This window comes from Bombina bombina, chromosome 1 (assembly GCF_027579735.1).
Source record: "Bombina bombina isolate aBomBom1 chromosome 1, aBomBom1.pri, whole genome shotgun sequence".
Classification (NCBI taxonomy): Eukaryota; Metazoa; Chordata; class Amphibia; order Anura; family Bombinatoridae; genus Bombina; species Bombina bombina.
In genome coordinates, this window is record NC_069499.1 from 1,183,786,825 (window position 1) to 1,183,800,836 (window position 14,012).

Sequence of the window (14,012 nt, forward strand, 5' to 3'; positions counted from 1 at the left end):
CTTCAGGACTTCACATATCACAACCACGCTAACTTCTTCTCCCCATAGTCTTCAATGTAGCGCGCTTTAAAAAAAACTAACGCTTAGGGCTAGAGTACGAGTGGCGCACTATAGTTTGCGCCAATCTATATTGAGTTTTCGTGGCTGTTTGCACACAAGTTAAATTCCGCTCAATCTTACAAGTTGAAAGTAAATGTGAACCCGTGATTTACACTAGAATGATTACTGTGACATCAGAGCTCTGGTTAACTGTTACACCAGATAAAAAAGTGTCACAAAACACATAAAAAAATACATTTAAAAGTACAGTTACACTCATAATAACACTGTCTAATAAAAATATTTAAAAAATATTGCATATAAAAGTTATAAGAGCTCAAATATATGAGGTCTCAGGATTGCAAAGGGCTTTCCCATAGTATGTACAGGGAGTGCAGAATTATTAGGCAAATGAGTATTTTGACCACATCATCCTCTTTATACATGTTGTCTTACTCCAAGCTGTATAGGCTCGAAAGCCTACTACCAATTTAGCATATTAGGTTATGTGCATCTCTGTAATGAGAAGGGGTGTGGTCTAATGACATCAACAACCTATATCAAGTGTGCATAATTATTAGGCAACTTCCTTTCCTTTGGCAAAATGGGTCAAAAGAAGGACTTGACAGGCTCAGAAAAGTCAAAAATAGTGAGATATCTTGCAGAGGGATGCAGCACTCTTAAAATTGCAAAGCTTCTGAAGCGTGATCATCGAACAATCAAGCGTTTCATTCAAAATAGTCAACAGGGTCGCAAGAAGCGTGTGGAAAAACCAAGGCGCAAAATAACTGCCCATGAACTGAGAAAAGTCAAGCATGCAGCTGCCAAGATGCCACTTGCCACCAGTTTGGCCATATTTCAGAGCTGCAACATCACTGGAGTGCCCAAAAGCACAAGGTGTGCAATACTCAGAGACATGGCCAAGGTAAGAAAGGCTGAAAGACGACCACCACTGAACAAGACACATAAGCTGAAACGTCAAGACTGGGCCAAGAAATATCTCAAGACTGATTTTTCTAAGGTTTTATGGACTGATGAAATGAGAGTGAGTCTTGATGGGCCAGATGGATGGGCCCGGGGCTGGATTGGTAAAGGGCAGAGAGCTCCAGTCCGACTCAGACACCAGCAAGGTGGAGGTGGAGTACTGGTTTGGGCTGGTATCATCAAAGATGAGCTTGTGGGGCCTTTTCGGGTTGAGGATGGAGTCAAGCTCAACTCCCAGTCCTACTGCCAGTTTCTGGAAGACACCTTCTTCAAGCAGTGGTACAGGAAGAAGTCTGCATCCTTCAAGAAAAACATGATTTTCATGCAGGACAATGCTCCATCACACGCGTCCAAGTACTCCACAGCGTGGCTGGCAAGAAAGGGTATAAAAGAAGAAAATCTAATGACATGGCCTCCTTGTTCACCTGATCTGAACCCCATTGAGAACCTATGGTCCATCATCAAATGTGAGATTTACAAGGAGGGAAAACAGTACACCTCTCTGAACAGTGTCTGGGAGGCTGTGGTTGCTGCTGCACGCAATGTTGATGGTGAACAGATCAAAACACTGACAGAATCCATGGATGGCAGGCTTTTGAGTGTCCTTGCAAAGAAAGGTGGCTATATTGGTCACTGATTTGTTTTTGTTTTGTTTTTGAATGTCAGAAATGTATATTTGTGAATGTTGAGATGTTATATTGGTTTCACTGGTAAAAATAAATAATTGAAATGGGTATATATTTGTTTTTTGTTAAGTTGCCTAATAATTATGCACAGTAATAGTCACCTGCACACACAGATATCCCCCTAAAATAGCTATAACTAAAAACAAACTAAAAACTACTTCCAAACCTTTTAACCCTTATAAAAATTGTTTTCAATATTTATATAAATATTTTTTTCTAGATAGTGTATATATGAGTATATGAGTGTAACACTTTATTTTAATGTACTTATGTTGTGCTTCATCCGCACTAACCCGATGAGCACAAATTTTGTTTGTGCTCAAGCACACTCGTTTACTTTCAACTTGTGTATTGTTTCCCGCTCTAACTTTAGATAGTAAATCTGTGACACCCCAAAACTCCACATCCCTAAAATGATTATCTCATATTTACCTTGTATATTTATCACAAGTGGATTCCATGGTTGCATGGAGTCAATATGCACCCACGATAGGCAGCTAGAGTTGATTGATTTGTAATACATAAATAAAACATTGGAGCACATACAAGTTGGAAGATATCATGCTGTACATCAAAATGTGTGCTCCCATCCTATAGTAATAGGATCAGGCCTAGTTTCCTAGCCAAAAATACGTCCCTGCTTTTTATTATCAACTAGTACTAAAGCCTGTGTACACGGGCCATTTTTTGCAGTACAGCGGTCCCACCCCTTGCTCTCTCCCTCCTCTCTTTTGCTCTCTCTTCCCCCCTCTCTTTTGCTTTCTCTCCCCCCTCTCTTTTGCTTTCTCTCCCCCCTCTCCTTTGCTCTCCCTCTCCCCTCTTTTGCTCTCTCTCTCCCCTCTTTTGCTCTCTCTCTCCCCTCTTTTGCTCTCTCCCCTCTTTGGCTCTCTCCCTCCTTTCTTTTGCTCTCTCTCCCCCCTCTTTTGTTCTCTCTCCCCCCTCTTTTGTTCTCTCCCGCCCCTCTTTGGCTCTCTCCCCCCCACTTTGGCTCCCCCCCCCCCTCTTTGGCTCTCTTTCCCCCATCTTTGGCTCTCTCCCCTCTTTTGCTCTCTCTCTCCCCCCTCTTTGACTCTCCCCCCCCTTTGGCTCTCTCCCACCCCTTTGGCTCTCTCCCCCCACCTTTGGCTCTCCCCCCCATCTCCTCTTTGGCTCTCTCTCCCCCCTCTTTGGCTCTCTCCCCTCTTTTGCTCTCTCTCCTCTTTGGCTCTCTCTCCTCTTTGGCTCTCTTTCCTCTTTGGCTCTCTCTCTCCCCCCCCTCTTTGGCTCTCCCCCTCCCTTTTTTGCTCTCTCTCTCCCCTCTTTGGCTCTCCCCCCCTCTTTTGTTCTCTCCCCCTCTTTGGCTCTCTTCCCCCCCTCTTTGGCTCTCTTCCCCCCCTCTTTGGCTCTCTCTCCCCCTCTTTGTCTCTCTCCCCTCTTTGGCTCTCTCCTCTTTGGCTCTCTTTCCTCTTTGGCTCTCTCTCTCCCCCCTCTTTGGCTCTCCCCCCCTTTGGCTCTCCCCCCCCTTTGGCTCTCCCCCCCCTCTTTGGCTCTCTCTCCCCCCCTCTTGGGGCTCTCTCTCCCCTCTTTGGCTCTCTCCCCTCTTTGGCTCTCTCTCCTCTTTGGCTCTCTTTCCTCTTTGGCTCTCTCTCTCCTCCCTCTTTGGCTCCCCCCCCTCTTTGGCTCTCCCCCCCCCTTTGGCTCCCCCCCTTTGTCTCTTCCCCCCCCCCTCTTTGGCTCTCTCTCCCCCCTCTTTGGCTCTCCCCCCTCTTTGGCTCTCTCTCCTCTTTGGCTCTCTTTCCTCTTTGGCTCTCTCTCTCCCCCCCTCTTTGGCCCTTCTCACCCCCTCTCCTGCTCCCTCTCTGGCTCTCCTCTGTCTTCATTGAAAGCCTTTGCCTCTCTGGCCACGCCCCCCTCGCGGCACCAGGCCTGACCATGCCCCATCGTGGCGACACCCACCCGGCCATGCCCCTTGCGATGCCCGGCCACGCCACTCGCGATGCCCGGCCACGCCACTCGCGATGCCCGGCCAGGCCCCCATCACAACGCTCCCGTCGGCCACGCTCCCTGACACTCCGCTTCAGCCTTGCTCTGTGCTGAGTGCTAAGTGTCAGGATCCAAACGGTCAGGTATGTTTGTCACGTGCAGTCTCTACTGCGCATGACTGCATCTGACAAACATACTTGGTCATTTATTATATAGGATGAGCCGCTGTTCAAGTTAAACGAAAGGTTAATTTACAAACATGATATTTTTAAAGCTTATAACTTTTTATTGCAATTAGAAACATAGTTAAAGGGACATTAAACTGCTGAGTACAACTAGCATAGATACTATTCACCATTCTATTGTTTCTCCTCACCTGCCTGCAGCTGTCTTGAAAGCTATTCTCTTTTTTTAACCCTTCAAAAGTGTTGGTTAGTGAAGTTCTGCATCTTCACACTGGGGGCCGCCATCTTAGAATTTAAGTATCTTTGTACCCTGTGACAAAAGTGGTTCACATTCACAGATAAGTGATATTGTTGTCTTCTTGACATTCTTTTGTATAGCGCACAAAATTCTGTAGCGCTATCATGCACTTCAGTTTAGTGTAAGCAATACCGAACGGGAGCTCTACATTTTTGCAGTGGTTCCATCTCTCCATATTATTCATGACGGCTTTTTATATTTATAGAACTTTTTAAACTTTGTAAAAAATGCAAAAATGTAACTCTTCTGCTTTTTATTGTGTGAGCTAAACCAAAGTGCAAGGTACAGCTGTTCATAAAGTCAACAATGTCACTAATCTGCGAAAGTGCACTGCTTGTGTCACAGAATGCAACATTATGAGGCCGAATTATCAAATGTCTGTCGGACCTGATCCGACAGTGCGGATCAGGTCCGCAAGACCTCGCTGAATGCGGAGAGCAATATCAATTGGCCACCAGCAGGGAGGTGTCAATCAACCCGATCGTACTCGATCGGGTTGAATTGTGGCGATTCCTGTCCGCCGGCTCAGAGCAGGCGGACAGGGTTATGGAGCAGCGGTCTTTAGACCGTTGCTTCATAACTGCTGTTCAGACTCGCCAGAAACACGGGCCCTCAAGCTCCATTTGGAGCTTGATAAATGGGCCTCTTAGTGTGTACCAAGATGGTGGCATCCTCTGTATAAAGATGCAAAGCCTTACCAAATGGCTTCTGTAATGGGTTAAAATAGCGGAATGGCTTTAAAGAGAGCTGCAGTTACAGGAGGAATAGCACAGTGAGTATTGGCCATGCTACTATAGCTGTACTCGGCAGATTAATGTCCATTCACTGCATTAGTGATTAGTAATTACTACTCATTTACATTTATATGGGCCTCTTTGGTACTTGTTGAGTGGCAGCAATATCCATCAGTGATGACTCTCTGTGTGTTGTTCCCTCAGTGTCTCTAGATGCTGTGCTGTCTGATGTGCGCTCCCTGCAAGTTGGGATGGAACTAGCCCAGAAAGAGTTTACAAAACAGGATGACAGCCAGGTTTTGAAGGATTTTATCAAATCCAACATGGATATCATGACACAACTAGCAGGCGATGCCAAAACAGCTCAGGTGAGCCACAGATTGTCATTCCACATTAGGCTGGACTACAACAAGATTAATAAAAAGAAAATATATCTTTAAATAAATATTGCCCCGTTCAGATTTAGTTAAAAATAATGGAGTAACATAAGCACAGACACAGTATAAATCCAGTAACATAAGCACAGACACATGTATAAATCCAGTAACATAAGCACAGACACATGTATAAATCCAGTAACATAAGCACAGACACATGTATAAATCCAGTAACATAAGCACAGACACATGTATAAATCCAGTAACATAAGCACAGACACATATATAAATCCAGTAACATAAGCACAGACACATGTATAAATCCAGCAACATAAGCACAGACACATGTATAAATCCAGTAACATAAGCACAGACACATGTATAAATCCAGTAACATAAGCACAGACACAGTATAAATCCAGTAACATAAGCACGGACACATGTATAAATCCAGTAACATAAGCACGGACACATGTATAAATTCAGTAACATAAGCACGGACACATGTATAAATTCAGTAACATAAGCACAGACACATGTATAAATCCAGTAACATAAGCACAGACACATGTATAAATCCAGTAACATAAGCACAGACACATGTATAAATCCAGTAACATAAGCACAGACACAGTATAAATCCACATGTCCAGTGGACATCGCGGCCGAAACAAGGGCATCAGGGGCCATTCGGCCCTTGATAAATCGGCCCCATAGTATCAAGCTGCAATCTTATTTGCTTAGATTCAGTTATTAGATACTCAGCCAAATTTTAAACAACATTTATTACAGAAAATCTGTTTTTTTAATAAATTACTATTGACCTTTAGATTCTGGATAACCTCTAACTTGCGTTGAAAAGTATGAGGTATCTGATTCAGGTGTAAAAGCCGCTACCACATGATATGATTTAAAACATGTAAATAAAAAAAAATCACATAAAAACCTACACAAGGGAGTTTTATGCAAAATAATAAATCCCTGGTTCGTAAGTAATTACCATTAAGAACTTGTTTATTAAATCTAAAGTATGGAAAGGATACCTTCCCTGGTGGAGACATAGGGGTAGATTTATCAAGCACCGGATGCTGCAATCTACCCCCCGAAATTTCACGTCCGCCTGAAACTTAAAGGGACAGTCAAGACATTCCTTTTAAAGGGGCATAAAACCCCATTTTTTTCCTTCATGATTCAGATAGAGCATACAATTTTTTTTAATTTTTTTTTATTATTTTTATTTATAAACCAAAACAATTTACATAAATCAATTATCATACATTTACTGTCTTGTACAGAAAACAAAAATAGAGGATGAAGTACAAGGCCATTGAAATACAATATATCAATATGAACATACTGAATTTAGACATAATTAAAATAATTTTTAAATAGCATGTAAATTTGAAAATATATTAATTATACTTCATATTTCTTTATTCTTAGAAATATCTAGAACCAGAAAATAGTTAATATAGGTAAAAAATAATACAATTATTGTTCATCTTAGATCAAACAAAATAGTGAAAACAGATAAAAACAGAGACTATGCAATCATAGAATAGAACAGTGACCTTGTATTAGTTTAAATAGTTCTGTGTCTAATCTATTTAGTCTCAGTATTAAATAATAGATTAATTACCATTCATGGTGTCATTATATCTTATGTAATTATCTATGAAAAACGTCTTGGGGTTTTGTTTTTTTTTCCAATCCCACCCCATTTCTCTCCCCCTCCCCACGTGTGTTAAAAAAAAAAAAAAAAAAGGGAAAAAAAAAAAGGGAAAAAAAAGAAAAGGAATTCTCTTTTCTTTTCCCCTCCTCTCCTTTATCTACCAGTTCCCTAGCAAAACTATTTCTGTATTTTGAAAGGGAAAAATTATATGATTTATTTCTGTAAGAGAGAATATTTTTAAGAAGATTGACCAGTTATCGAAAAATCTTTTAACATCTTGTTCATTATCAATATTTGCATCCCTTTGTTCTAATATGCACTGTTTTTTTAGACAGTTTTTCACTTCAGAGAGAGAGGGGATTGATCGGGTCTTCCATTTTTTGCAAATTAGATATCTTGTAGCTAATATGGTAGAGATTACGACCTTTTCATTGTTTTGTTTACCGGATTATTCCCTTAAACCAAACACTATCTGAAATAATGTTAGAGAAAGAGGGGCTATTTTTAGAACCTTTTTTAGCCAATATTCTATTTTAAGGTCCTGACTTTTGGGCAGTGCCATATCATATGCAAAAAATTAGCTGCAAAATGTGAGCATTTGGGACATTTATTAAAGCTTAAGTTGGCACATTTGTAGCCTTTCTCAGGGGTGAAATATGCGCTATGAAGGAATTTAACATGGGCTTCTCTCCATGTAGCCGAGAGTGTATTTTGGGTGATCTTTTTAAGTGAAAGTTGAAGAGTTTTTACTTCTATATTGCTTGAAGCAATTAGTATATTCCAGTTTGCAGTTAAATAGGTTAGAACAGGTGCACCTTTATTTGTACCTAAGAAATAGTAACATGGTGTAATAGACATACGGCCATTTCTAGTTAATATTAACCAATCTTCAAGTTTGCCTATATTCCAATTCCAACCTTTTTCTTTAACTAGTTCAAGCGCAAAGTGCCTAAGTTGGAGGTATGCAAAAAAATCTTTATTTGGCAAGCCAAATTCTATATTTAATTCTTGAAATGATTTAATACAATGTCTTTCTTTATCTATTATTTGATAGACATTGGTCAAACCAGAATAGTACCATCTCATAAAGACACCAGAAAGAATACCTGCCTGAAATTTAGGGTTTCCTAATATCGGCAGATATGAGGAGGCTTTACTATTTATTGCAAGAAGCTTTGTTATTTTTTGCCAAGCTTTAAGCGGGTTGTAGATTGTTTTAAGTTTTTTAATTTCTGTCGGGATTTCTTTTAGGTCAAGATGTATCAATGCAGATAAACTATATGGATAACAGACATTAAATTCTAATTCGTTGTTTAGAATGTAATTGTTACGGGAAATCCAGTCTGTAACTATACGCGCAAGAAAAGAAAGGTTATATAGCCATATGTCAGGCAGGGCCAGTCCCCCGGATTCTCTTGGTACTGATAGTTTCTTCAAGGATATTTTTGCTCTTTTCCCTTGCCATAGAAATTCTATAAGTGCACTGTTAATTGATCGGATGTCTTTCCCTAGCAATACTATAGATGTATTTTGGAGGATATAAAGTAGTTTCGGAAGAAGGGCCATTTTAAATAAGGCTATTCGGCCAGATAATGATATTGGCAGATTATGCCAGTTCTTAAGTTTTTCTTTGATTACTTTCAAGACTGGGGGAATATTAAGTTTGTAGAGATCCTCAGTGTTAAGCGGGATATGAATCCCAAAATATTTAAAGGAGTCTGTAACCTGTCGTAATGGTATATTTGTTACCGAGTTCTTAGTATTTCTGAGCCAAAATATTTCAGATTTCATGTAGTTCACTTTGTATCCTGCAAAGGAACCAAAATGATCCATTATACAGAAAAGTTTTGGGATATTTAGTTTGGTATTTGTCATATAGATGAGCAGATCGTCTGCATAGAGGCCAATTTTAATTTCATGCTTACGAATTGTAATACCATCAAGAGATTGTCTTAGTTTAATTGCCAAGGGTTCGATGGCAATATTAAAGAGAAGCGGGGAGAGAGGGCAACCCTGACGCGACCCTCTACCTATGGGGATAGGTGGGGAGAGATTATTATTAATTATCAATTTTGTAGCAGATAAGGTATAGAGATTGATTATAAAGTCAGTGAATTTACCCTTAATACCAAAGTGTTTAAGTGAAGAATATGTATGCTCATGGATAATTGAATCGAATGCCTTTTCTGCATCTATAGAAATAATAGCAAGATCCTGTATGCCCTCTCCCCCGCTACTCACATCTGACATTGCCTTATAATATTCTGTCACAACTAATACCTCCCTAATTTTTGCGGCAGAGTTTCTGTTGTTTAGAAACCCTGACTGGTCTGGATGGATAATTTCTGCAAGAGCCCCTTGTAATCTAGCCGCCAATACTGCTGTTAAGATTTTATAGTCCACATTGAGGAGGGCTATGGGTCTGTACAATTCCTTGCAAAGTGGGTCTTTATCACTTTTAAGTATTAATGTTGTGAAAGATTGTGAAAAGAAAAGGGGGATAGGTTTACCTTCAATAAAGAAGCTGTTAAAAAGAGTACGAATATGTGGAGTGACTTTGCTGAGCAGTATTTTATAAAATTCACTGGGAAGTCCGTCAGGACCAGGTGCTTTATTTGATGACAGCTTAGATATTACTTTCTCAATCTCTTCCGCCGTAATGGGGGCGTTAAGATTGTTGGTAACTTCTGGAGCCAATGTAGGATATTCAATTTCACTCCAAAACTCAGCAGATTTATTTGTCTCAGTGGTTTTAGGCGTATACAGTTCTTTAAAATATTCATGAAATATCGTCAGAATATCATCTGATTTGGTAACATGTTTCCCTTTATATAGCAATTTATCTATGTTTAATTGTTTTTTTTTTTCGTTTTTAATTAATTTAGCCAATATTCTGCCTGACTTGTTACCATATCTATACAGTTTAGTTTGGATTTTCAATTCTTTTTGTGTTTCTTGAGATAATACAAAGGCATCTCTCTCTTTTTTCGCTCGCAGATATTTTGCCCAGTTAACAGGGGTTCTATCAGAAAGATATTGGTTATAAGAGTTCAGCAGAAATTTATAAGATTCTTTTTCCCTAAGCCTGATTTTTTTTAATAGCATAGCGCCATATGCAATAATTTCCCCCCTCATTACAGCTTTCGCCGTTTCCCAGAATATTTCGGGATTATTAAGATGTTCTCTATTAAAGTGTACATATTCTTTATATTTATTTAATAGCCATTTTTTAAACTTTAGGTCTGATGTTAAATAATAGGGAAAAAAGAATCGTGCGGGGGAAGAATGCGTATCTGCTAAACATATTTCAAGAGAAATAGGTGCGTGATCTGATAATAATATTGGCATAATTGTTGCTTTAACCCTTGATACTGGGATACGTTCGTCAATGAGAAAAATGTCTATTCTAGACATGGTTTTATGGGCCTTCGAGAGACAAGTAAAGCTATGAGCAGTTGGATTTTGATTTCTCCATATGTCGTGTATGGCTAAATTGTACATGATTTTTTTATATAACTTGGTTTCTAAATTATCTCTTTTTTGCTTCAGATGTTTAGTGTCTTGTCTTAATCTGTCTATTGGGCATTGAGGTGCCATATTAAAATCGCCACCAATAATTAACGAGCCTTCTGTGTAAGATAAGAGTTTCGACTGCAGAGTATTCCAGTATTCTGGATCAAATGTATTTGGACCATATGTGTTACAAAGTGTGTACAACTTCTTGGCGATCTTTATTTTTAAAAGCACATATCTCCCCCCTGGGTCGGCCACAAAATGTACAATTTCTGACTCAATTTTTTTACCTATTAGTATTGCTACCCCCCTCTTTCTCTTAACGCCAGCCGCAAAGTATACTTCTTTGACCCAAGAAGTTTTTAATTTTAAAGTTTCCTCTGCTGAGAGGTGTGTTTCTTGAATGAAACCTATATCAGTTTGAAGTTTACATAATTATGTAAGGATCGCCTTGCGTTTAATAGGTGTGGAAATTCCCCCTACATTCCATGATACTATTTTACATTTGCCTATTTTTCCCATTTAGGGGAGAGATATAGTTAAGAAAAAGAGGGGAAAAACAGAGCAAGACAAAAAAAAAAAAAAAAAAGTTTTTTCTATTAAATTTACCCCACACGTGAGGGGAGGAGATTCCTTGATCCCTGTCTATCCGTAGACAGGGGTCTTCCCCAAAAAAAGCCTGTGGAAAACTTTTTTCCTTTCTCTTTCCTTCCCTCCTCTCTTCCATTTGTTGATTTTTAAAGTTTGTTGTATTCCTATGTTTTTATTATTAGTTTAGGGAATCAAGTGTTTTGTAAAAATTTTCAGCCAAGCTGGTTTCTTCGAACCAGTGTGTTTCTTCCTGTGCTATAACCTTAAGTTTGTGGGGATATATTATCATTGCTCGATAACCTTTTCGGATAAATTTAGAGCAGATGGGAGCAAGCTCCCGTCTCTTTGCTGCTGTATCAGCGGAAAAATCTTGAAATATTAAAATTGTAGCATCTTTGAATGTAATCGGCTGCTGTCTGCGATAGTGCTGAAGTAGGATAATTTTGTCCTGATAGTTTAGAAGTTTCGCTATAATCGGCCTAGGTCTATTTCTACCTTTACTGTCTGTATATGGAGGACCTAACCTGTGTGCTCTCTCAACCATTATGGGTTGATGAGTGGATGGTATTTTAAGAATTTTGGGTAGTAGTTCTGAAATGAAAGATATTAGATTTTCGTTTTGTTCCTCTGGAAGACCAATAATTCTTATGTTGTTCCTTCTGGAACGATTCTCTAAATCTTCTAGTTTATTTTGAATTTTTTGTATATTAATATCTGACGATTCCAATTTAGAGCTATGTAAATTTGTTAGGTCTTCTAGATCAGATACCCTTTGTTCTACTTCTTGTAGTCTGGCAGAAAACTGCCTGACTTCCTGTGTTAATAAAAGGATGTCTTGTTTTAGTTTGGTTTTAAGGGCATCGAATTTAGGAGTAAGGGCATCTGAAATGCTAGTAACCAAGTTTTGGATATTAGTTACTTCATGTATCCCTGCTGTATTATCCATTATTGGTTGTATATCGGTGACATTTTCTTGTGTGGTCTTCGTTTTCCTATCCCTCTGTCTGGCTGCCATGGCTGGAGAGGGGGTCTTGTGAGGGACGTGAAGAAATTTATCCATGTGCCGAAGAAAAAACTTGGAAGGGTGAAAAATGTATATCGTGCCAAAAAAAGGAGTGTAAGTGGGGTGCTCTGGGATCCCGGAGAGACCAGAGAGGTGCAAGATTAAGGAGGTGTTTAAGCCTCAGGATGGAAAAGTGAGGGGGGAGTGAACAGTGGGGGACAAGTGAAAAAAAAAAAAAAAAGGGGAGGGGGATAAAGTGTCTATATAGGGGTGAGTAATTTAATTATGTGAAGAGTCCAGCCGTGGGAGTGAGAACGAGGGAGTGTTTAATACGATTAAATGAGCTTTGTCACAGAAGAAGAAATGTAATCTTTAGAGCAGTAGATATTTAGGTCTATCGAATGTAATATATATATATATATATAAAACTATCTTTTAGAAGAGTTTGAGAAGTATTACTTCTTTAATTCTACTTAAATATATGTCATTAAGATAGAAAACATCTAAATATGCATATGAGTTTATGTCCTATCTATTTATCTATGAGTAGAAGCTTTCTATATTAGTCTGTACCTATGTTGCTTCTTAAGTATAGCGTATACCTTTATGTAGCTATTTAGTTAGAACAAAGAGAAGGAGCAAGGTTAAGGATGACATTCTTGGGAAAGCTGAACAAAAATAGGAGTCAAGAATTATTCAGTACATCATTCTCAGTAAATACGGTTTAGTACAACAAGAAAAGATAGATAGCATCCAGATTTCAAGAATTCCAGGAGAGAGACAGGGGAAACAGTTATATTCTCTCTTTTTTTTTCCCCTCTCCTACTGCTCCTATAGTAATTTACATATTATTCAAGCTTTTACTTAGTCAAGAAGATTTTATAAGATAGTATATTGAATATCGATTCGGATATGCACATATGTTCAGTATATTACCTGTAGATTTGGTACGTGAGTTAGGTATTATAGAGACTATATCAATCTATAGGGCCTCATAGTATGCCCCTTTGTGAATATGATAAAAGGGGCAGTATTTTTTTCTTCTCTAAAAACTAGGTGCTTGATTTAGTTAGGTAAAATAGAGGGCATTTAGGGGGCGGGAGGGAGATTATAGCGAATCTGTTTTAAAGTAGATACAGTAGCTCTATTTAAATAGCCCAGTAATAATGAGAATCCTAGAGAGAATAATATTGAAGTACCAGGATAACCTAACAGAATTAGTTAGCTTCAAGCTTTATACAGATTAATGTAATTGCATGATCAACAATATCCCCATCAAAAAGCAGAAAGAAAAAACAGGTTATGGTACAATTTAGTAGATATCTTCTTATGCTAGGAAAAAAAATAAAAGATGAGAGGAAAAAAAAAACCCAGTAAATCATATATCTTCGGGAGATATGGCTTAAGGAGAGAAAAATATGAGGTTAGCTGATATTTGTTCTTTATCCAGGTAAAGAGTTTTTTTTCTTATTTTCTTCTCCCTTCCTTTTCACTATCACAGGGTGTAAGAGTCCTGATAATGTGGTTTTAGAATTAATGTGAGCCTGTGTTCCCACAGCTCAGTAAATACACTCTATTAAAGAGTTAGCTATCAGTTGCTTTCTTAAGGTAATTAGAGGCAGGATCTCCTCTGCTTTCCTCCTTCACCCCTCTGATTTTTCCCTTTCAAACCCCTTCAGTTACAGGTAAATTGAAAGTTTAGTTCTTCTTTTGGGGATATCAAACTTTTTTTTTTCTTTTCTTTTCTCTTTCTGTTTAAGATGAAAAGTCTGTGGGAGTCTACAATCAACGGTGGATTTTCCTCTTTTTTTAATACCGGCTTCTGCCAGGGCCTGGGGGACCCCTCTCAGCTTGTAAATTTATTTATGCATGCCTTACTTTCAACCCCCAGTAAGAAAAAGTAAAAATAGTGGTCTTGTAACTTATCCCCTCCGATGTCACTCACTTGATTAAGAGGCTGTTAGTTGA

General features: G+C 38.9%; 1 protein-coding gene across 3 annotated transcripts in view; it reads left to right on the forward strand.

Annotated features, from left to right (window-relative positions):
* Positions 1-14,012, forward strand: part of FMNL1 (formin like 1) — a 208,079-nt gene that overhangs the window by 169,956 nt on the left and 24,111 nt on the right. For all 3 annotated transcript variants that reach the window (XM_053699805.1, XM_053699807.1, XM_053699811.1), the window contains exon 22: positions 5,093-5,256. In XM_053699805.1, coding sequence (XP_053555780.1) covers positions 5,093-5,256 — 164 coding nt within the window. The remainder of the gene's footprint in view (positions 1-5,092; positions 5,257-14,012) is intronic.